Source organism: Lissotriton vulgaris, chromosome 1_1 (assembly GCF_964263255.1).
Source record: "Lissotriton vulgaris chromosome 1_1, aLisVul1.2, whole genome shotgun sequence".
Classification (NCBI taxonomy): Eukaryota; Metazoa; Chordata; class Amphibia; order Caudata; family Salamandridae; genus Lissotriton; species Lissotriton vulgaris.
In genome coordinates, this window is record NC_141685.1 from 1,994,614,838 (window position 1) to 1,994,641,240 (window position 26,403).

The window sequence follows — 26,403 nt, forward strand, 5'->3', positions numbered from 1 at the left end:
GACAAACAAGCGTCGCGGATCGGAGAGGCCGAACAGGGAATAGCGGATGCAGAGGAGGGGCTACAGCAGGTGGCTGAGAAATCCACGGATATCATCAAGTTATCGGCGGTGATTTAGACCAAGAATGAGCACATCGAAGCGCACTCGCGCCGGAATAATATACGCATTTTGGGCCTGCCAGAATCCACAAACGTGGGACGCCTGGAGGAATATGTAGAAGGGATGCTCCGTGACATCTGTGGCAAGGACGAACTCTCTCCCCTATTCGCAGTAGAACGTGCGCACAGATCACTCGCAGCACGCCCTCTGCCTGGGACACCCCCGAGACCCATCATCGCGCGGCTGCTGAACTTTAGAGATCGAGACACGGTGCTCCGTGTAACTGGAGCGAAGGGCTCCATTACCTTTCAGGGTAATACCCTGTCCTTCTATCCGGACTTCACGGCGACCGTGCAGGCAGCTCGTAAGGAATTCCAGGCCGTAAAGAGGGTCCTGCAGAAGGAAGCTGTATCCGGCGCGACTGCGAATTGGCACCATGGAACACGGCAAGATATTCACCAACCCCAAACATGCGATGGACCATGCACGAACACTATGGCCTAAAAAGCAGCAATTGCCTACATCCCCGACGTCAGACGTTGAGGACTGAACAGTAAGAGGGGCACAGCGTGACTCTGTGTGCTGCTCAGGTTAGTCCCGCAAGTGTATATGGGGGCTGGGTGTTAATGTTATGTCGGCTGCGCAATCACTACACGCAGTCCCATCTGCTGTTCCAAATTGTAATAGACGCATCTTTTACTGAGGTTCGAGTTGGGGAACACATCACCACTAAGGTGGCACCCCATTTGGTTTCTACTGGGAAGGGATTGAGCCACTACAACCCCCAATGTGTGATCCCGGACGGGACTTGTGTTCACGGTTACTGAAATGTTCGAGGGAGTTAATTGGGGGGAATGGCTTTAGCAGGTTGGAAATGCTGAAGTGGGAGGTGGGAGGGACGGGGATGTTTGTTTTTTCTATGCCAATGTCAGACTCTGCGTGAAACACAATGGTACACAATTGTGACAGCTGGAGACGCCGCCAGGTTGATAGATCAGCAGCGACTCTTAGACTTTATCACCTGATACATGGCTGGGTCTACATATAACTGTGTTACATGGAATGTCAGGGGGCTCAATACGCCGAAAAAAATCAGGCAGGTGCTGGCACAACTCGACAGGCACCATGTGCACATTGCGCTCCTGCAGGAAACGCATCTCACGGGGGCGACGGAGGGCAGAGTAGCCACCCGTTGGGCGTCATAGCGCCTGACCTCCAATTACGCTATGGGGGTCCTCATCCTAGTGGGGTAGTCTTCACGGCAATACGCACCTACACAGATCATGAGGGCCGCTGGGCGATGGTGATGGGAAAGCTGGGTCAGGTGATGGTCACAATTGTGAATGTATACGGTCCGGTCATAGATGACACCGCGACCTATTTAAATACGTTCAGAGTACTGCGTGACTGGCCTGCAAATGAAATTCTTATAGGCGGGGACCTAAATACGTATCTTGATCCGACCGTTGACAAGTCGAGCCCGCTGAATGCACGAATGGCAAAAGTTGCTCATTATGTGAAAGATGGCATGCTGGAAATTGGGTTGATTGATGCTTGGCGACACAGACACGCAGGGATTTTAGAGGGGACGCACATTACACCCACTATGAGAGGCTGGTCTCGAATGGACTACTGGTTGTTGAGTGAGGGGCCACACAACTGGGTCACAGACATCAGGAACATTCCCAGAACGCTGTCATACCAGAACCCGGTGATCTTGACAGTGCACATTCCCTGTAATCCACATAAACCGTTTACATGGCGCTTTCGCGCGGATTCGCTTTTAGACCCTGTATACACAGACACCATAAAGTCCGCCATAGTGCAATATTTTGAGAACAACACAGGATCGGTGGAAAGTCAGGAAACACTGTGGGAGGCCTTTAAGGTTACAATTAGGGAAACATGCATAGGCACGACCGCTGGGATCTTGAGGGACATACGAGGCCGGCTCGCCAACATAGAGGCGAAGTTGCGGGAGCTGGAAACACAGTATGACCGTAGCCCATCAACGACCTTACTCACAGAAATACATGGGCAGGTGGATGAGTACAACACACTTGCGGAAACTGAGGTGAAGTACCTTTCCCGGAGGCGTACAGCCCGGTGTTACGGCGAGGGGGGGAAGGCCAGGTAGAACACTAGCAGGATGCTTACAGAGTAGAGGTTGTCAGCCCCCCATTGACAACATCACGGGCTCCGATGGGCAATCACACTACACTCCCAACGCCATTGTGGAGCAGTTTCGCGACTTTTACTCCACCTTGTACACATCTGCCGGTGGGATGGATGAACCAGCTATGGACGCATATCTAGACAACATCGCCTGTGCGTGGCTGTCAGATGTACACCACAAATATCTTAGTCACCTGATAGATGTGGAGGATGTAAAAGACGCCATTAAAACGCTCCCAAACGGGAAGGCTTCGGGTCCGGATGGGCTGACTGCAGAATTTTACAAAGCTCATTCCGACATTTTAGCCCCTCATCTCCTCCGGATGTACGCCGAAGCGTATGACATGGGCGTCCTGCCCCCCACGCTACGGCAGTCAATGATCATTACCCTGTTGAAAAAGGACAAGCCCCCTGACCGCTGTGACTCGTACCGCCCGTTATCCCTTACTAATCTAGATGCCAAAATACTCGCAAAGATCCTCGCCACCAAACTGCAGCCCCTCATGCCGCTCCTTATACTACCCGATCAAGCCGGATTTATTCCGGATCGGTCCACCTCCCTTAACTTGCGTACTATATTTGCTATGCTGCATGTTTTAAATCCTGAGTTACCTGCAGTCGCGGTCCTCTTGGATGCCGCGAAGGCATTCAATTCCATAGAATGGCGCTACATGCTGCGCATACTCTGCAGAATGGGCTTCCCTTCGACATTCATGAGATGGATTCCGAAACTATATAAGGACCCATCCGCGAGAGTCCGAGTGGGTGGGGACACATCTGAGCACTTTGCGGTCGGGAGAGGCACTTGTCAGGGATGTCCTCTCTCCCCACTGCTTTTTGCCATTGTCCTGGAGCCGCTGGCTTGTAAAATACGTCAGATACACAGGGCTGCGGCTTTGAATTTTAATAATCGTCCGATAGGGATCTCGATGTATGCGGACGACATGGTCCTGTACGTCCGGGAGCTATGCACATACCTGTCCCCCATTCTGCGCGAATATGTTCAATTCGGCCTATTTTCCGGTTTGCATATTAATTTGATAAGTCAGTGATTATCCCTCTGACGGAAATAACCACCCCTCCAGCCATCAAATATCCACTGGTTTGGTCAGCAGATCCCGTCAAGTATCTAGGGGTATGGATACATAGGGACCCAAAGACTGTGATATCCGAAAATTATGGCACTGCGTACACGGCATTGGTCGAGCAAATAGACAGGTGGCAATGTCTCCCATTATCCCTAGCGGACCGTATCTCCATCATAAAAATGGTGGTTCTACCAAAATTTTTATATCTCTTCTGTAATATCCCAATTCCGCTCACCCTACATTCTTTAAAACTCTACAAACTCAGGTTCTGAGGCTGGTATGGGGCGCCAAACAGCCTCGCATTAGCTGGAAAACACTTACCTTAGCGTCCGACAGGGGAGGATTCAATGCGCCGGACTTCTATGTGTACTATCTGTGCTGTCAAGCACAATATGCATATTATTGGTACAAGCCGCACGATTTTGTTCCGCATGTTGCGGTTGAAGAAGGTGATGCCCACCCCATTCCGCTGCGTGGTATATTGACACACACTCACCGACACACGCCCAGGGCGGAGATCAACTCACTCACCACCACGGTGCTGCCGTGGCAGACAATCGGTCGCAGGACGCACAAACTCCCATTGTACGCCCCTGCTTTGCCTATCGAGGGACATGCAGCTCTGACAGTGGGGGAGACCAAAGGTCCATAGGGGCACTAAGAGAAGCAGGCATCACACTCATGAGCAACCTATTTCTTGGGGGCAAATACATTACAGGAGATGATCTAGCTTACATTCAGAATCCACCACTCCTGTTCCAATTCACATGCTACAGACTGAGGCGCGCAATGAAAGAACATTACAAGACTTTTCCAGACAAGCCCGAAACTTTGCCCACTTTGCAAATGGTTATCACCACCCCCACGAAGTGCAAACTGGTCACTAAGCTGTACAAGGCCGTACAAAAAGATACTCTGCACAACTCAGCCCCTTGCCTGACCCGCTGGAACTCCGATATGGATACTAACATAACAGAGGAGGAGTGGATGGAAATCTGCTCGATAACGGGACACTTGTCGTCCAACAGTAACCTTCGCATTATTCACATAAAGTTTGTACATCAAGTACATTACACTCCTCACAAGCTGTGGAAAATGGGGCTGAGAACGACTGCTAGTTGCAAGAGATGTGGAATGGGTGAAGCGGGATTTGTTCATATGGCATGGCAATGCAATCGAGTTTACCAATATTGGGAGAAAGTGCTAGCTCTCCTTGCGAGCATGACTGGGTTGTCTCTGGTCAACACACCTGCTATGTGTTTGCTAGGATACGGGCCGAACCTGAAGGGAATCGGGAGATTCGTACAGTTGGCCCTGCTATTGGCAAAGAGACGCACCTTGTTTACATGGGACAGTAAACAATATCCAAAAGTAGACCACTAGCTCAAGGACATGGTATACTGTAGGGACCAACTGGAAACTTATGCTGAAGAACTGCTGCATGCTTCACGCCCCAGAGACATATGATTGCCGCTGTGTGAATACTTACTGACCCAGGCTGAAGTTGAATCGGACTGATTGAGCTCACCCTGGCTAAAACACTGATGCAGTATGTGCACTTGTGTATAGAAAGAAGATTATGTTGGGGGGGGCTTGGTGGAGGGTAGTCTCCAGCGAGGCACGCTGAGTTATAGATTGATGGAAATTATCGCAATAATATATTCTGCAATAAGGTGCGCTTTGACGTATGGCACTCTTACTTATTGTTTTGTTGTTGGTTATTGCTCAAGAGGATTTGGTTATTCGATACAAAGCGAAGCATTGTAATGATGTCACAAGCTATGATGAAAGTATTGTATGCGATGATCTTATGCTCAATAACATTTAACAAATAAATAAAAAATGTTCACAGATTTTTTTTGACATGGACAAAACTAAGAATAACCGAAAACAACCTGAAACCTGCAGGAGGCTATGCTTTAAAAACATAAGTACCACCCCCCCCCCCCGAATCGAACAAAAAGCAGCATCAAGTCCTTCAAAACATAGACTCCTCAAATCTCAGAAACCATTGTTTCAGCCCCCAACTTCTGTGTAAATAAATGTGCTATAAAAAGTGATCATATCTTTTATACAAATATATGAGCACAATGGAGGAAAGCCCTGTTCTCATTGCTCTTGATCTCTACATCCATAAAAACACCTCTTGGTCTGAGACAGTCGGTAGCCCCCTCTTCGGCCTTCAGAGAAGAAGTTACCAACAACATTTACAATATTGAGAGTAACCTCATCAAATCATCAGATCATAACCTACAAATATTTGAGGACATTTTCCCTCTCATGAAGAAAGCTGCAACAATTTCCAAATCCACAACCGCTCCAGACCTTCCTAACTCTGTGTGCACACTTACTCAGCACCATCACCTGAAGGATCTGAGCCCGCCTACATAAATATTCACACCAGGCTCATCTTGCACATAGAGCAATTACTTCAGCGGTACATAGCCATGTTACCCACACCTTCACCCTGACACTCTGACATCCCCACATGCCTCTACCAATGTCTCTCCAGAACGCTGATCCTCTAAAAAAAGTGACAGATCCCTAGCACTCCCACGCACCCATTTCTTGAGCTCTCCACTGCCTAACTTCGAGCCTACCCCCAACTCATCCTCCCCTCCTCTGGATCTCCATGTCCATCAGCACTCCAACTTGACAGACATCATCACCCCCCGGCTTCCTTGCCCCCTGCTCCAAGATTCAACAACCCGCTCCTACACCTCACTAGGATCCATACTGGAAGAGATCACTCAAAATGTACAAGAAGTCCTAGCAGATCTACAAAGTCAAATCACAATAATGAGGACCAATAATCAGTGGCCTAATAGGAACCAGAGGGTGACTACTCTCATTCTCATTCATACTGGAAGAGATCACTCAAAATGTACAAGAAGTCCTAGCAGATCTACAAAGTCAAATCACAATAATGAGGACCAATAATCAGTGGCCTAATAGGAACCAGAGGGTGACTACTCTCAGTCGGTGCGGTGCGGTGCGGTCCGACCAAACAGGAGGAGGCATCGCTATCGTCCATAAGAACTCCATCCGCATCTCAACCAGCTCAGACGTCAACCTTGCTAGCGCCGAACACCTCCACTTCCAGATCCACATCGACCCCAAGAGCACACTCAGAGGCACCCTCCTCTACCGGCCCCCAGGACCCCGTGCACAATTCAGTGACGACATCATTGACTTTATCACTCCACACGCCCTCCCCTCCGAGGACTACATTCTATTGGGAGACCTCAATTTTCACCTGGAAAAGAGCAATGACAGCAGCGCCACCACCCTTCTGGACAATCTCGCCGACCTCGGACTCAAACAACTTGTCACTACCCCCACCCACATTGCAGGTCACACACTCGACCCTATCTTCACCTCCAGCAAACATGTCTCATTCAGTCACACCACAGCTCTTCATTGGACAGACCACAGCTGCGTTCACTTTATCTACAATAAGTCCACAATCCACAACCATCCTCAACCCACCCTGCGAAGAAATTGGAACAAAATCATCATCGACCAGATCTCCTCATCGCTTCTTCTAAACCCCCCCGCCCACTCCTCAAATCCTGACCAAGCAGCCATTAACCTCACTCAATGGCTATCCAACAGCGCCGACATCCTAGCACCGCTGAAAAAACGTCAAATCAAACTAGGCAGCAAAAACGCCTCCTGGTTCAACGATGATCTTAAGAAATCGAAGAAACTCTGCCGCTCCCTCGGGAAAACCTGGAAAAAAGACCCAAACACCAGCACCAGGGACGCCTTCAAAAACGCCACCCGCATACACCACCAACTAATCCGGTCTGCCAAGAAAGCCGCCTTCAAAGACCGACTAGACAACAACGCCCACAACAGCAAGGAACTATTCAACATCGTCAAAGAATTTACCAACCCATCAGCCAACTCCAACGACATCACCCCCTCCCAAGCCCTCTGCGACTCCCTAGCTTCCTTCTTCCACAACAAAATCGCAGACATCCACAACAGCTTCGACAACCGACCCGGAGACCAACCCACCCAACCTTCTGCAGGACCTTCACCCCCCTTGAACATCCTTAACGACTGGAGCCCAATCTCCACTGAGGACACCATCTGCCTGATGAACTCCATCCACTCAGGATCCCCAACTGACCCATGCCCTCACCACATCTTCAACAAAGCAGACTCCATCATAGCACCACACCTCCGAGATGTCATCAACTGCTCCCTCAACTCCGCCACCTTCCCGGAAAGCTGGAAACACGCAGAACTCAGCGCCCTTCTGAAAAAACCCACAGCTGACCCCACCGAACTCAAAAACTACCGCCCCATCTCGCTTCTTCCATTCCCGGCCAAAGTCATCGAGAAAGCTGTCAACAACCAGCTCGCCGCCTTCCTCGAAACCAACAAATCCCTCGACTCCTCACAGTCCGGATTCCGAGCCAAACACAGCACTGAGACCGCACTCATCGCTGCAACAGACGACATTCGAACTCTACTGGACAACGGAGACACAGTTGCCCTCATCCTCCTCGACCTCTCCGCTGCCTTCGACACAGTCTGCCATAGCACCCTTCTACAGCGCCTCAGAAACGTCGGAATCCAAGGAAAAGCACTGGAATGGATCACCTCGTTCCTCACCGGAAGAACCCAGAGAGTCCGCCTCCCACCATTCAAGTCAGAGGCCACTGAAGTCATCTGTGGCGTGCCACAAGGATCTTCTCTCAGCCCCACCCTCTTCAACGTATACATGAGCCCCCTTGCGGCCATCGCTCGCCAACACAACCTCAATATCATCTCCTACGCTGACGACACTCAACTGATCCTCTCACTCACCAAAGACCCTAACACCGCCAAAACCAACTTACACGAAGGAATGAAAGAAGTAGCCGAGTGGATGAAGCACAGCCGTCTGAAACTGAACTCAGACAAAACAGAAGTCCTCATCTTAGGCACCTCCCCCTCCACCTGGGATGACTCTTGGTGGGCAGAGGCCCTTGGAAAAGCACCCATCCCGACTGACCACGCACGGAACCTGGGCGTCATCCTGGACTCCTCACTCTTGATGACCAGACAAGTCAACGCCGTTTCATCATCTTGCTTCAACATTCTTCGCATGCTCAAAAAAACATTTCGCTGGATCCCCACCGAAACTCGTAAAACGGTCACCCACGCACTGGTCACGAGCCGCCTGGACTACGGAAACACCCTATACGCCAGTACCACCGCAAAACTCCAGAAAAAACTCCAACGCATCCAGAACGCTTCAGCCAGGCTCATACTAGACATCCTGCGTAAAGAACACATCTCTGGTCACCTGAAAAACCTCCACTGGCTCCCCGTAAATAAGAGGATTACTTTCCGCCTCCTAACCCACGCACACAAAGCACTTTACGAACTTGGACCCGAATGCCTCAACCCACGACTGTCCTTCTACACCCCCTCCCGTCAACTACGATCCTCCAACCAAGCCTTTGCCACTATACCCCGCATCAACAAAACCACCATGGGAGGTAGATCCTTCTCCTACCTGGCAGCTAAAACTTGGAACTCTCTCTTCCTACTCACCTTCGCCTTACTCAGAACCACCTAGCATTCAGAAAGCAACTTAAAACTTGGATATTCGACAAGTAATTCCCCCACCCCATCTCAAGCGCCTTGAGACCCTATGGGTATGTAGCGCGCTATATAAATCGTTTGACTTGACTTGACTTGACCTCACCATACCTCCAACACACCTCTCCTTTTCCAATGCTCATGCAACGGAGTTGGAGAAACATACAATTTCACAATGCGCTTCCTCGGCCGATTAGACAGAAATTCCCTCTTTCCGAAAAAGATATCTACTCCTTCCTCTTATCATATAATTTCTCACACCATGATAACATTGGCAATCAAGGTCTAATGCAATCCATTCCTGCGAACCCACACAGAGTGAGAAACAAAGGTTATACATTAGTAAGGTAGTAAGATTTTAATTTACATTTTTTTTTGTTAAACTTAGGAATTCACTGAAAAAACACTATTGTTTTGAAACCAAAAAACTGAAATACACCAGTTATATGTAAATGACCCTTGTATAACTTGCACCACGATAGATTTCAAATGTCATCAGTGATGTAACATGTGATGTCATAAGCAGTGCATCTTAGCGGTGCAAGTTATAGCTAGATTTAAATGTTTGCCAAACTTGGTGTAATTCTATTGAGCCATTTTTTCTGTATCACTTCCCAAAATATCCTATAGGGAATTATCATGGGAAACTAAAGCTTTGAGACCTCCCTTTTCATGGTCCCGGCTTTATTTATCACGCCGAAACCTTCCAGGAACAAGCTATGGTGAACTTTGTATGGAAAGTTTTGTGAAGACAAATGGTGCCAAAGGTATTACCGAAATAAAAAATGCTCTGGCAATGGAAACTCAGACCTAACTATAACTGCACAATGGCAACCACCACCACCAAAGGTTCCAAGTGGAGCTTTGCTGAGTTTTGCATATTTTCACATAGTGCCCACTTCATTGTGGAGCCTGCTTTCCTCTCACTGAGGTATAGTTCGAGGTGCTGCAACCACGCAACAAAGAATATTCAATTTTCTCAGCCAACCTCACCACTGCACCGAGGTGCAATTTAGTTTCTCATTGTGCATAATACAAGCAAAATAAGCCTAACGCAAATGTATGCATAACAAATAATTTAAACTGTGCTTTTAAAAAGTAATATTTGAAAAGACACTCATAACTGAGTTGCAGTCTTCACCCCCACCACTCCAGGGTTAACTCAGTCACTAACTGAGGGTGTCATGGCCCTGTACCCATCATTTGAGAGCTGTCTTTTTAATTTGCTGATCCCAGTATTGTATTTTCTATCAGTGCTCAAAAACTAAACTCAAAGTACTGTAATTTTCCAATTTAAATGAACTTATAATATCGACCTTACACGGATGAAAGTTTAAGCAGTTCAACACAGATTGGACTCAGTGAACGGCATGCTATACAGAAATGTGTGCATCAAACCAAGCATACCCTTCTTTCACTGGCTCTAGGGATGCTGTACAAAGAATGTTGCCATTGGCTTAAAATACTTGTACCAGCGTTAATGCCTCTCGAGTCTTATGCAAAGAAAGTGGGTGAACTTGAGTACAGCAGACAGTAATGCTTCTCTTACAAAAGGAAATATGCACTCACAGAATGTATGCTATGACTCCTATGGACCAGCAATCCACTGCTTTGCTGTAAGGTTTCTGGGCCAGCACTTCCGGAGCTGTGAAAACAATGAAGACATGAAAATGACTGTGAAAATAGGTAAATGGGTAAAGCAGAAACCCTCCCGAAGTTTCAGAAAAGGCATAAAAAATATATTGCAGACAAACACCCAGATTAAGTCCATATTTCATTCTAAACTACGGAATTCACTTTGATGGATGTATTCACTCAAATAATATTTCTGAATATTTATAAAGAATAAGAAATTGTAAAGAGACACAAAGGCTGAACACAGGTTAATGATGATGTTCAAAGCAGACCTGTCTACTCTTTGCTTCAACTAAGGCGCCTCTTTCTTTAATGAATCAGACGTCTCTGTTGCAATTTATTCAACCAAAGAAATGACTTTTTTTTAAATTGTGTTTAAGATTGTCTTTAGGAAGTCGAAATGTCATAGTTTAGCAGATTTTTGTGACAGATCACACTAATAGTTTGTTTCAACTTTATTTCGGCTAATATAGCCATAAAAGCAGGAAGTACAGAAAAAAAGAAAACATTTACAGACAATATATACAGTGCCCTTTACCACAAATAGACACATAAACAGGTTACAATTAATATAATGGGGCAAGTAACAATGAATCCATATCAATAATTTTGCAATACTATGTTAAAATGCAATTTGATTAAAAAGTTATATTCCATAATTTAAAAGCCAGATTAAAAAAACAGAGTTTAAAATCTTTAAAAACCACATTTAGAAAGTGAACTCAGTGCATTCTATACTAACTTATACAGGTTAGAGAAGACTACGGACCCCATTACTGCATTACAGCTTGTAACCAAGCTGTTTTCTAATGAGGTACACGTTAAATAAAAACCTACTTGTGCAAAACACTACCAGTTGTGAGATATTAGACTTAATTATACGCTCTGCCTCTTTGTATGACCTAACGCCCATATTATTTCAGAGGGGTCTAATCCAACGGTTCCTAGGTGACTTGTAGACCGGGCAAAAAAACAATAAATGGACATCGTTTTCCCTTGCCTTTTGGGAGCAGAGGATACAACGACCATTATCATTTTTACCCCCCCATCTGCATGTGTTAGCATTCGTCTGAAGCACCCCATATCTAAATTGCAAATATTAAGTTTTTGCTAGTGGTGGTGCTATCTCATCCATGAATGGTTCAAATGCAGCATTGTCCTTTACAATCAAGAATTTCTGAGTCAATGTGCCAATGGATGAACTATGGAGTAGCTCATCATTGACATAAGACCAGAAAATCGATTTTAAGAGCTTTTTACACGGGGTGTCATATTCTGGGGTTCTTCCCAATAATGGGACAACCCTAGCCTGATACACCAAAAGGAAATGTGTTTTAACCAAGCGATTTTCTTACAATAATCAATCTGGATAATTTCTCTCAATCCACTTTTATAGTCACACAACTCCGGGGTTGTCCATAGCCTTACCCAATACAATAATGGCCATAGGATTGCTTGGTAATCTGTCCGTTTAAGATCAATATCCAAAAACACTGGGACTAGGGGAGTTCTAGTTGGTAATTTGAGCAACCTGCGTATAAAATGGTTTTCTTCCCTTTCAAAGTTAGTCTTACAGCAATGCCCCCAGACCTCTGCCCCATAAAGTGCCGCAGATTGGGACTTTGCCTTAAATACTTCCAGTGCCGGCGTAATAGCTTTAGAATGACTCGCTCCATGCAGTTTTAAGATGGGCATCGAATTTTGTTTGAAGGACAGTCTACTTTTTACCAAATGCCCCTTCCAAGAAAGGCTACTGTCCAGCGTAATGCCCAAATAGTTAAAACTCTCCACATACTCCAGTTTTTGATTATTTAAAGCCAAATTTTTCCTAAAGGACTTTTGCAGGTTTATGGACATGTACTTTGTTTTAGATGAGTTTATTTCTAACCCCTTCTTTACACAGTAACCATAGAATGAATTCACCAGATTTTGGAGACCATTCGGGCTCTGTGAGATGAGGATTGTAAAATCGGCAAAGAAAAGTGCCGTAATCGCCTCATCTCCTAGCTTCGGGGAGTCATGGTCGCAATCCCTTAGATATGTAGGTATATCATTAACATATAATGAGAAGAGCGTAGGCGCCAGCACACAGCCTTGGTGCACGCCTTGACTCACAGGTATAGGCTTTGAAACCTCACCTCCCTTTCCCCATCTGACTTTGGCGTAGTTCCCTATGTGTAGTCTAATAAGTTCTTTTAGTAACTCTCCGGGGACCCCCATATTTCTTAGTGTGATCCACAGAAGATTACGTGGAACGAGGTCGAAGGCGGCCCTCAAATCTATGAATGCCACGTACAGGCTACCCTTTCTTATGTTAATGTACTTCCAGCAGATACAAGCGAACCTGAACACTTGATCCACCGTGCTAATTTTTGATCTAAACCATGCCTGGTATTTAGTCAATATCTGAGTCCCCTCTATCCATTATAAAAGTATGTTTAAAATATGTCTGGCAAAAACCTTCTGTAAAAGATCAATTAAACTAATTGGGCGATAATTGCCCGGGTCATATCAATCCCCTTTTTTAAAAATTGTTACAATTTCTGCCCCTTTCCAGCTATCAGGAATCGCCAGGGATCTTATCGGGTCCTGGGGCTTTACCTGCTTTAATGGCCTGTAGTGCCTGCATGTTATGTTATATGTTATATGATTTTTGTATAGCGCACAGATGCCGCAGCAAAGTGGCGTCCCGGCGCTTTGGAGAATAATAACACAACACGACAGAAAAGGTAGAAAAAAATGGGACTAGATTGTGGTAAAAAGGAAGGTTTTAAGTGCCTTCCTGAAAGGAAGCAACTCAGGAATAGAGCGCATGGTCTCCTCTATGCTAAAACGTAGGGGCACGGTGCTCAATTCTAAGGTACTCTCTTCATCTTGCATGGGCAACCCATCATCGTGTGAATAAAGTTTACTAAAGTGGTCACACCATGTTTTTTCGTCTAGGTAGATGTCCTTAGGTGATCTACCCTTTCTATTCCCCTTTGATATTAGACTCCAAAAGGTACCTTGGTCTCTCAATTTGGCTGCAGTTAGTAGATCATCCCATAATGCGTCATCCCATGCCTTTTTCGCATGAATCAAAATGTTATTATATGCATTCCTACTAACTTTTATAGACTGTGAATTTTTTGTTTTAACAGCCTGGATCAAGTTGGACTTAGCTTGACGACACTCTTTGTTATACCAGGGATTAGCTAGCTCTAAGTGATTTTCATTTAAATTCTTATCCCTTTTACAAATGTTACTCAAAAAGGGAGTTAGCGCATCAACCAATTGATAGTGGAGATCTAGAACACCCTGGGTGCCCAATACGGGCTCCTGGCAAGATGCAATGGTGTCAGAGAAGGTATTATAAATATTTAACATTGTCGCATCTTTAGCCAGGATATAGGGCCATCTCAGAGCACGCCTATTATTTTATACCTGAGGTTCCCCAAAGGGACTACTTGCTGCAACTACTTCCACTATTTCAGATATAAAAGGCTGGGGATTTAGCCATAATTGGAGTGGAAGATGGTCACTCTCTGTCCTAATGTCTATTTTGAAGTCAATAATTAAATACCATAGACTCAGAGATACCAGTATAAAATCTATATGTGACTTACAGTTGCCTTTATAAAAGGTTGGGGCTGCTGGTCTATCAGACTGTAAGCGGCCATTACACGCCCTTAAATCATGACCCAAGGTCAGCTGTAGAATTTGGGTTGCTGCCACGGTGCATTTAACTATCCCAGTAGAATCTAAATTTGGGATATCGTTTGCCATATCCTGTTCATCGAGTAAGTTATCGAGGCCCAACACTGGTTCATATTTACAGTTGAAATCCCCTCCTAATACCACTTGTGCATTTGGTCCTAGTGTGTCTAAAAAGGAGTCCAGTAACTCTACTACCTTAGATTCCTTATTTGATGAGTGTGGTCTGTTATATATATTTATAAGAAATACAGATTCTTTATTCCTTATCACCATCTTTAATCCCAATAAATCAGGAGAAGGAATTGACAGTAAGGTAACTTCTATTTCTAAATTGACTCTCACCCAAATCACCAGGCCCCCGACGCTCTTCCTCTTGGAAAGGGGATTGCGTTACAGTGAAAAGTTTTGTACCTGAGCCTATGTGGGGTTTCTAAGGCCCAGGTCTCCTGAAGGAGGATGACATCATAATCCTCAATGTAGGTGCACCAAACTAGATCCCGGAGGTTCCTAGCTAAGCCTGCTATATTCCATGATATTAATCTGACGGGTAAATTTTCCTTGAGACTGGGTAGGGGTGCATCCAAAAATATGTCTTGTATAGATTTGCCATCTAGAGGGACAGTTTTGATATTTGTTTCATCCATTAGAGTATTTCCATTAATGATTTCCTCAGGCCTAATACTATCGGTGCAGCATAATCCGACCTCTCCTGGGCTGCCAATGCTATCCTCAGTACAATCAGAAGTCTGATCATTCACCGCTGCCATTACGGCAGGATCCGATCTAGGGATATCCTCGTAATTCAGTGTGGGCACCACTATCTTTGATTGCATAAACTGTAGATTATTCATTTTTAACTTCCCATCTTGAATACTTGAGGATACCCCCAGGCCAGTGCTGCCAAGCGACAAGAGTCAATCATTCTGATCCAAGGTACTCAATGCCTGATATCTATTATGAGTAGGGATCTCAAAGATTGGATATCTGCTGGAATTAGGAGGCCTACTTGTGGTATTATGCTGAGGGACCTTTGCTAAATGGCTGTAGAAATATCCCAGAGGGTGCACACCCACACTGTTCTCACCCAGTTTCAGGGATGCTGCTCTAAGTAACACAGTCGCAACATGTTGAGGGTGCCTAAAATTGATAATGATACATTCACCCCTGCAAGTTTTCCTGGCATTACCAATCCAGGGTACCCGTCTAGTTGTTAATATCTGGTCCGAATAGTTTATCGGGAACCCACAGTTCTTATTCAGCCAGGAAACGGTTTTATGTTTAAGTGAATCATGAGATTCCTGGCGGAAATTAGGCTCTGTAGAGTCTAAGGGTGGAACATTGGAGAGTACGACAACATATGGTTCACAATCTGGTGGGAGATTAGTTGGGCGCATTTTCCTCGGTGGGACTGATGACCCCACTATGCTTGTTGGGACCACTTTGGTCTGTGTAGTCTGACCAGCCGATTGCCTAGTCTCCCTGGCTTTAGCCAAGCTTACCCTCCCCACCGATGGCTTCTGTACAACATTTCCAGGTATATCTTCAATTTCCCTCAATTTCAGACCCTCGTCTCTAGTTATCCGGGTTAGAAGACCTCCCAATCTAGACACATCAGCTGTCAAAACTTCTATTTTTGCTACTAGAGGCTTAACAACAATTTCTAATTTAGCCTCAAGCATCTTAGCTATATGGTCCAAAAGATCAGAGTTCATGCTGGTGCCACTGTTAATAGTCATAGTCTCCTTGTGGCCCACAGTGCTCCTCTGCACTGTTTCAAGTGTTTTCTTGTGCTGTGTTCCGAGCCGCTTAGTCAGTGTTTTCCTACATTTCCTTACAGCTCTCTTGGCTGGGGAGCGCCGTATTGAAATATCCAGGGAATCATCTGGAGGTTCCTGGTCTACTGCATCCTGATCTGCAACTAATATTGGCGGGATTTCCACTATAGGGACATCAGTAGCAACATTAGAAATAGGAGGAGAGGCCAGAATCAAATTGCTACTGTCACCAGGGGGAGTAGTAATTATCACTGGCGGCGAATTCTCCCGACCCAGTGATTTCCTTCTATCGTCATTAATCTTACTCACCATTTTGACTAAATAATTGTCCATGGTTGATTTGTTATTAGCCATTGGTATTGCCAAAATATTAACTCTTAAAGCGCTAGTACCTTTAGAATCAAGGTTAATTGGGAATGGCACACGAAGACAATAGTTATAACATTACGAGTACTTCCTGTCTGGAAGTATGAAACACGGGGTATGTTTTAAAATAAACTAAGTGTCATGATGATAAAATGTCCGGTGCTTACTTTTCGGGTGTGAGAAGTATCAAGGGGATGGCCCTGCCCTGCCCCGATCTGCCCAAACTGCACAGACTGTCCCGCCCTTGTCCCGGGCTTCTCCCGGCGCTCTCCCACGCGCGACTCGCGGGGCGAGAGGCGTTCCTCTCCTTTCAGGCGCCTCCGGGCGCAGTGCTGGTGTCAGGGACGTGACTTTGCCGCCGGGGCACCTGGGTGGGGTAGTTCTGGGCGCCTCGCGGTAGGTGCAGGCTGTAATGCGATGTCAGGTACTGCCGTTCCCCTCACGGCATCTGCTGGAGCCCGCTATCACCCAGACCGGTGAGCCATTGCCCTCACGGCAGGGTAGGTGTAAGGCAAGCGTCCCAACATAGTAATGCCTTAGGAAAAAAAAGTCTTGTGAATAAGCAATTAGCCTCGGACTCACTGTGCCTTTCTCGGGGCTCCAGCCAGCTCCTGCTCCACTCGGTTCACTTAGACCCTGGCTCCACCGAAGTCCGTAGGTTCTGCTTTTGTTTCTAGCCTGCTCCATAAACAGCGCTGAACGGCAGTAGCCTCTCCCCCCTACTCTGCTACAGATTTCGCTCCTCTCCTCACGCTTGCTGCTTCACGCCGCAAACTATTATTCTCCATGAGCAATGCCAGATTGCCACGTCCGGCTCGCCTTCTCGGTAAAGACGCTGAACTCTACTGGCTCTGCGAACTCCAACTCCTTACAGGTGTGTAGCTGTGACCGCCTCAGCCCGAACAGCCTCCAAGTATGCTGCTTGCTACCGCTGTTCCACGCCACTCCAAAAACGCTTGGAAATCGCCGTTTAACACACCTGCAGCCTGCCTGCCAACAGCTCCTCGGTAAACTTCTCTCTTCAGCACATCATCTTACTCGGCAGCGGGCTACAGGCATCTGCAGGAGCCAAATTGCAGGTACATACGGCACAAACAAACTTCAGACGGGACCTCACTCGCCCGACCTCTTACTCAGCCACACACACTAATAATGTGTCCTGCAAATACTAACAACCTCACAAACATAAATCATAAGGGTTGCGAATAATGCCAAAGGCACTGAATCGGCGTACTCAGCTAGCAAGGTAACCCTGTCAAAGGTGTTTACCGTGACGTACTGCAGTCAAAGAACCCCCCAAACCATTAATCCTGTAGTCCTCGTTTCAGGAGTCCAGCCATGAAATGTGTACTCCCTCTCTTCTCTGCACCTCTCCACCGTACCTTCAATGCATGCTGCTCTCACCATTGCTCAAGTGGCCATCCTTCAGAAACTTAACACATTGTGTTTAATCGGGTTACCCACATTCTCTCCAACAATCTTCTTGCCCCCTCAGAGCACTCCAGACCCTCGAACCATCACTTCTCTCTAGAAAAATCTCCTCCATGTTCCTTATAACTCTCAAGCTTATTGTGTTTCATGACACAGACCACTCAGTCATGTTAGCAAATCTCTCCACCAAAGTCAACATTGTCACATCACAACTCCGCTACAATACTCCACAAGCCAGAATCCGCCTGGGCCATTCTATTTCGGTCTCCTTCCGTATCCACCGCGGGGCACACAACTGCTGCCCCATCTCTACCCTTCTGTTCACCCAAGCTATAGAACCACTTGTGATACATGCAAGGGTGGAGGGAATGACTTGTTAGTATAATACCACTTCCGTCATCCCCCTCTAGGCCAATGACATTCTATTATACCTACAGGACTTGCATAACAACCTCTCTTACTGTCTTCTCATGGAATTTGGCAAAGTCTTGCCTTATCCCACTATCCTCCTCTACCCCTCAGATTGTCTTAGCTATAGGTGGGAGCTCGCTCCGATGGGAGGGCACTTCCTTTTGCTACACAGGCATTTAAATATATCGTGCTGACCAGGATATTCATGAAGGTAATCTCAAGATGATCAGGGTGTTTAGAAGATAGGTGAGCTTCTGCATGAGTTTTCTCTTATCAGTCGCAGAAAGGGTCACCCTCCCAAAAATAGTCATGCTCCTGCACCTTTTATATTACTTTGTCAACTAACCCATGTTCCTAACTTTAAGATATTCCATGAGCTGGACTCAGTTCTTGGCTATATTAAATGGCATTTATCTTAAGGTTACCACAGCTCATGCAGATGCTGTACATATATCAAGATCTCAGAAAGCAAAGGAAAGAACAAAGAGTGCTCAGAACCACTTTAGGATAAATGATACCCCATCACTACACAATCTTGTGCCCAGTGTCATCATCTGGGTTCCATGCACCGCTCTTTAGTGCTTCTCTTAGCAATCAGAGACTGCAACATTCAAGAGTTGTATCCTTCTATGTGATTCTTAAAGAAGGAAAAGACAGTACATGTGATTGAGTAAAAGAGTTATTTATCAGGGTATCATTAGTGTGCAGTGCAAAAGAAGAAGTGATAATAGTACCAACAGTGGTGGCCACCGAACCCGTAAGGCTTTCCACCATCACACTTCCAACCTCCAATACCACATTTTCAAGGACACCCCCACAACTTCCCAGACCATCCTTTTCTAGCGTATGGCCCAGGGAGGCCACGGGGAAGAAGAAGAAACAACACACAGGTACATTGGAACCAACCCACTACAACATACATGGGAACGAGGAGTCAGACAAAGAAATGCCGTCAAGCGTGTACAAGCACAGAACAAGCCTTGTAGTGAATTTGAGCAAAAGAATACTGTCCGACGATGAGAATCAAGTTCTCAATCGAGGACAAGGCTTTGTGGAAACTAATGCAGGGGACAGTTTTTCTGTGAATTGCGTATTAGCTCAGTTTTTTCGTAAAATCCGACTCCATCATTTTTTTAAAGATAAAGAACTGGAGTCAGAATAGACTTCTGATAAAAATACTTGACTGAGGAAACGCTCAACATTCATTCCACCGACAGCGAGTGTACCACCTAAAGTAATAGCGTTCGAGAAAGCGGTACAAGAAGAAATATCGATGATCCCCTTGGCAGGAAATCAGAAAGTGTTCCACAATCTTCCAAAAAAGGAACAGTTAGCTTTTCAAACCCTGTCCGCTGATGGCTCTATAACTATCAAACCGGCGGACAAGGGTGGTGCAATAGTAATTCAGGATACAATATCATATCGTGATGAATGTCTACACCAACTCTCGGATACTCGATCTTACAAACCATTAAAAGAAGACCCCACAGAACAGCTATAGAAGACCATCAAGGGCTTGGTTGAAGAAGGTCTCCAACATGATTGGATTACAGAACAAGAAGCTTCTTTTTTACAGGCTACTCATCCGACAATGCCCTATTTCTACTGTCTCCCGAAGATACATAAGTGCCAGAGACCACCTCCTGGCAGGCCCATCATTTCGGGCATGGGTTCTTTGTTGGAGCCACTATCCACATTCGTGGATTTCTTTTTGCGTCCCTTAGTTAGGACTATGCCTACATTTCTACTTGATACGCAAGACGTACTTCGTCTGTTACCAGACATTGACTTTGACGTAGAACTTGATTATTTGGTGTCATTTGACGTCGAATCGCTCTATACGTCAATCCCACAGGATGAAACTCTAGATACTATTTCCCAATTATTGAGTAACGTTGATTTGAAATCTAGAACACCTGTTTCCTTTATAATGTCTCTAGCACAGATAGCTATGAAAAATAATTTTTTCAAGTACGAAGAAACAATCTTTTTGCAAATATCTGGGACCAGCATGGGCAGTATTTTTGCGCCTAGCTTTGCAAATTTATATGTCCATGCTTTTGAGCAACATCATGTTCTCTTTGAGTCGAACCCTTTTGTTTCATCGATACGCTTCTGGAAACCTTATATCGATTATATTTTAGTGGTTTGGAAAGGCACTTTGGAGTCAATTGTGGCCTTTAAAGAATGGTTGAACTGTAGGAATAATTTTCTAAGATTTACAGTAGAAATAAGCAAAGAGAAGATTGCCTTTCTAGACTTGTCAATTTTTCACACACATGGGCGACTGCACAGTGAAATATATCGGAAACCCATTGCACGCAATTCGTTACTTGCTTTTGACAGCCAGCATCCAAAATCATTGAAAGAAAATTTGCCCTATGGGCAATTCCTATGAGTGCTGAGGAATTGTTCAACACTGGTCAAGTATGAAGAACACTCTGAGATTCTGAAACTCCAACTGGAAGAAAAGAGATACCCCAAGAGTCTGATTAAAAGAGCTAGGAAACGTGCACAGAATAATAAAAGGGAGGCACTAATTGCTGTACCAATACAAAAAACTCCTTTGGGTTGGCTGACTTTAGTGCATACTTTCAGTGCTCTAACTTACAGAATTCAGAAAAGCGTCAGAAAGCACTGGCGAATACTGAACAGCTGGGCAGACAAGATCCCTATGCCTCTGTTTAGTCTGAAAAGAAGCACACATTTAAAGGATAGGCTTGTACACACTAGGCCGCAGGATAGAAAATATGACTCCAATGCTACTCTATGGAACCTTCCGAAAGTACAAGGTCATTCCCCTTGTGGCTCCTGTGGAGTATATGCTCAGACAAAGCAGTCCAAATTTGTAGATATAAGTAGCTGAAAGCCCTGGGAACAAAGATTCTTCAGTAACTGTAACAGTGATAATCTGATCTATCTCATCTCATGCCCATGCGATAATAAATATGTTGGGATGACAACAAGAAAGGTAAAATTATGCATGATGGAGCATAAGAGTCTTTTCAGATGTCTGAAGACGATGACAAAACTGACTAGACATTTTGCGGAACAGAATCATAAACCTGAAGATTTTGTTTGGACTATGTTAGAAAAGCCAATAATTTCATCACATTGCAACGATGTGGCAAGCTTATTGTTCCAAAAAGAACAAAGATGGGTCTTCAAACTGAAAAGCGATGTGATGGGTTTGAATGACTCCATTCAATAGATGGCACTAGCCAACACTTGAAAACACTGTAGGCAATTGGTTTTTAATCACAGTAGTAAGGTTCCCACAAACATTAGTTGATAGGCTTTAGAAGAGGTGATTGATCCCCTGTGAGTTTTACCAGTATAAACAAAATGGAGAACCTAAGAAAACTGTAAATAAATCATACCGACTATGACTTAACAATACATGCTTTATATTGTCTCTAAAATTGACATCAACAATGAATGCAGGCTCAGGAATTTTATTGGGCTGAATAATATGATGGGCCGTCCAGAGTCCATTTTAAAAAACAATCTGTTATAGCAATGGTCCATTAAGTAACGACACGAGATCGAGCTAGAAACGAGTAGAGAAAATGGCTTTATTAACACACCAATGTGAATGAAATCGAAAACATGTGGGTAATATGTATTAATAGAACGTACAGGCAAACAAAAATATAGAGGCGTTAGCCTGATTTGATGAAAAAAGTAAAGTGGGGAATTCCGGTAGGGTACTTGTATTAAACACACTGTTTTCTACATAACTTTTTTTACAAACAATAGAGAACTACAACTCCCTTCCAAATAGGAGTATTCTGTAGTTTAGACAAGTAAACATGTCATCATTAATCATGAGACAGAGTATGCCAAAAAAGCATGAAAATGATTGGACAAAAGAACTACAGATGAGTCACGTGATTTCACGTTGATGGACGTGACGTACTGCATGCTAGTTTTTCAATATAATGTTTATCTCGCATCCTATCGGTACCTCCACTCCAGCTCAGTATCCGGCGAAGAGGTACCGATGGATAGGTGAGTGACCCACGCTACTAATCTGTTGACTATTGCTAAAAGAGCTACTCTTGTAGTAGATGCGAGAAGCGTATATCTAGCGGTGCACGGAGCATATTTTACATTAAGCTACAAACGCTGCTACTTTTCCGTGTACGGATTTTGAAGTGTAGCATATAAGCTGCACAAATGAAAAAAAATACATAGCTGTACAAGGTGGTTGTTCCTCTTCTTATTTTTGTACTAGAAGCCTTAATGCTTAATTTTGGAGTTTTTTGGAAAGCAGTTTATAAAGCCTTGCGAGATTGAAGGGCCATAACATGAATAGTAAATGCAAGAAATAGAAACAGATGATCTGTGTTATCTATACTCCACATAGAAGTGGAACTCTTGTAATTAGCGTAGAAAAGATGGAGTATTATATGTATATAGATGCTAGTTCATTCTTGGCTTGGTTGGATGGCCTCTTTTCAGAGTGACATACTTTATTCTGCTTCAATCAAACATATTGTTTTAAATTCATAGCGTCTGGTGATTGTGTGACATCAGTATTTGGATTCATGGTGAATGTATGTTATTGAATCATTTTTTACAGGGCGGGGCCTTTCACTCACACGATCTGGTGCCGAGTGAGGTGAGGTTTACCTCTTGAATGGCAATGGTAAGCACCCCACCGATTGCATAATTATGATTTTGTTGTCTGTGCGAGCTATTTTGTAAAGCTAGCATTGCATTATGTCGGTTTCGAAGAAAGCATAGGTTTACTAAAAGTCTCTTTATGTGTACATATTTTTTCCATAGATGTAGCATAACCATCATGCTAACATCAAGAAAAGAATAGTAGTACAAACTACAATATCGTATGTATATTGCCCTATCTAAATAGGTTTATTGCAGTGACAACAAATATTTGTAGGTCCTGAAGAAATCCACGAAGAATAATTCTCCACAAGGTTGAAACATGTCGACCAGGAAAGCAGTGATTAATTTCTAACTGCTTCATTTTTGTATTTGTTTTCACCTCTCTCTCACATATTTTAGAAGGAAGACTTAAGAGACATAGAATTATAGGATAATACACCGTTGATATGGTTTATCCTTTTTAACGCACTATTATCACTTCTTCTTTTGATCTGCACACTAATGATACTCTGATAAATACCTCTTTTACTCAATCACATGTGCTGTCTTTTCCTTCTTTAAGAATCACATAGAAGGATACAACTCTTGAATGTTGCCGTCTCTAATTGCTAAGAGAAGCACTAAAGAGTTGTGCATGGAACCCAGATGATGACACTGGGCACAAGATTGTGTAGTGATGGGTACCATTTACCCTAAAGTGGTTCTGAGCACTCTTTGTTCTTCCTTTGGTTTCTGAGATCTTGATATATGTACAGCATCTGCATGAGCTATGGTAACCTTAAGATAAATATCTAGAGGTTATTTTCTAGTCTGGTAGGTTCTTATTGTTCTTTAAAAGCTTTAGAGGTAGGGGGACTGAATCTTTACTAGACTTTAAATTTTCCCTCAGACCCTCTTGTATTGTTTTTATATTATATTACACACAACCTGTTGCAGTGTACTGGTAGCTAAACTGAGGTTGCTAGTGGACCACGGGGTCTGGGAGTCCCAAGTTTTCATGATTTCTACCTTGCTGCACAACTACAGTGGCTGTCTTGTTTGACTGCTTGTCAGTGACTGGAGGAGAAATCGACCCATTAAGTTGTATGTAGTCACCAAGCCCTCTACAATAGTCCCCCTGAATGTTCCCGGCCTTCTGATAGAGCAGAGGTTTTATCTTACAAAATTGTGACAAATAAGTAAGAAAATAATTGTGACAATATTTTACACAATAACAATAAAACTGCGTGAAGAGCTCCCCGTTTTGGAAAATGACAAATGGTAACTCTGATTTAGATACTGCACTGTAAAGGCATGCAGAATGCTAGAATGAGTATATATCATATTTATGTTTACTCAATAGATGTGAAATATTAACACCTTCATAATTCAGATTAGAAAATGTAATAAAGTGATTAAGAGACTTACATGCAAAATTAAATATTCTCTGTGATAGAAATAAATAATATTTTATGTGTTAGGTGTACACTGAAAATGACAACAGAAAAGTATGTGTTACATGAGTTTTAGTTGTAAGATCATTTGTTAATTCTTTATTAGACATACTTATGAATGTATGTGTGACCTAATAATATGTATACAAAGCTGGTATCTATATACTTTTTTGATATATGTGTATAACATTTTATGAGTATCCTATACTCACATTAAATAATTATTATATGATTTAAATGTTTATTAATGCATTTATTGTGAAATTACGACTTTATGCTATGCGATGCAAGATTCAAACTTTTCATGTAAAACCACTGTGAAGCTGTATGTCATGTAGGCCTCTAATTTTGCCTCTTGTCCCAAATGTGAATGATGCAATTTGTGCTCTAACTTTCAATTGCTTCCTTTCACATTCACAGCATAGCTCGACTACACTTGCAACAGAAACTGTTACATGCTACAACAGATGCTTGAGAACTAACTCTCAGAAGTCTGAAAGCATGATTTCGCTTGTTCCTTGAAATTATCTTATTCTTCATATGACTAAACCTTGCAGTAGCTTAAGGAAGCTAAGTAACCTGCCTTAATTAATTCTTCCGGATTGTATACTTTTGCCAACTAATTCATCCTCATCCTATCGAAGACGACCAATAGGACAGAGCGGTCTGATATACCTGATGATGTCAAGAAGTGTAAACCCGGAACCCCTGGAGTATAATTGCTCAGATTTTGGAACTGAACTGTGTGTGTTCATTTGGTTTTCTTGTTCACCCATTTTGCAGCAAGGGAGGCTGTCAGCTTGGACATCTGAAAACAAGGTGAAATACTGCAACCTGCAGCTGGCTGGTATGCTAGCATAGGGAAACCTTGTCAGCTGAAAGGGTTAATGTCATGCTGCTCTGGCAATGACAGACTGAGACAGATTTCCTGTCTTTAAAAATCTGGAACTGGTCACTTGGAACTATCTGAACTTTCCCAAGGGTTTGAATGAGACTTAACAGATTTCCTATTGATCCCAATGCTATATCTCCCTCAGCTGCGGAAGATTTATCCCTTCATCTTTGGATCTGATCTCGCAGTTTGATATTTTCTTCATTAAATCCTACTAGGTTAAAATAGGATTGTATGTCATTTAGTTAAATGTTTTCTTTTCCTTTGAAATCAATACTAAACGATGAGATATAACTGAACTCTGCTGATTCTGACTCATCATTTGGTTGTGGGTATAATCTATGCTTGATACATTTTTTATTCTGAAGATAGACTTTCAAGATAGACATTGAAAGATAAAAATATAAGTGGAGCAATTATCATATTCCTGGTCCTCATTTGGTAATTGCCCATCCTCAAAATATTACAGTCCCTTTCAGCGAAGAACAAGATCCATCAGTGGACTAACTAAGATTGACAGGATTTAGAGGTCAAACATCAAAGTCAAACCCCTTGTCCTATTGGGAAAGAGTTTTTATGGCCCAGTGTGCAAAAGCTATAACACTTCTTAGAGTAGTGTTACAATGCTTTGTAGATAGTCTTAACATCATTCACCATGTTACCCTGTATGCCCCCCAAAATACCACTGTTGGGTCTCCCCCATCTTCATGGCTGTGTTACTAACTCTGGCCTACATCACTTGGTAGGAGGCTGGCATCATGTCACTTGGAGACCTTTTCCCTTATAGGACATCTATCATTCTTCATCTCGCTTATAGAATAGTTCTGACTAAACAATGGACAATTTTAGATCTATGGGTCATTATGTCATACTCTCTACACTGGGGTAGGCTATCTCTGACACATAAACCATAGCTATATAAACTATGGGAAATGGGTGGAGACTAGTTATTGGCTTCCTAAAGCCATCCTGATCTATGCCCAACTCTCTCTGTAGACTCTCCGGGACACCTGGGAACTTGAGTTCCACAGAGCTCTCCAGGACAAAGAATGAGCAAGAGCACTACAATATCCAAATAGAGTATCACGCAGTGCTCGCCTCAAAATAATACAATTCTTGATCCTCCATAGGACCTATTTCTCTCCATCCAAGGTAAACCACCTAATGCA

General features: G+C 43.9%; 1 protein-coding gene across 1 annotated transcript in view; it reads right to left on the reverse strand.

Moving 5' to 3' along the window:
- Nucleotides 1-26,403, reverse strand: part of CAMK1D (calcium/calmodulin dependent protein kinase ID) — a 1,555,766-nt gene that overhangs the window by 289,632 nt on the left and 1,239,731 nt on the right. The window contains exon 6 of the mRNA XM_086919868.1: nucleotides 10,533-10,608. Within this exon, the coding sequence (XP_086775994.1) occupies nucleotides 10,533-10,608 (76 nt within the window). The remainder of the gene's footprint in view (nucleotides 1-10,532; nucleotides 10,609-26,403) is intronic.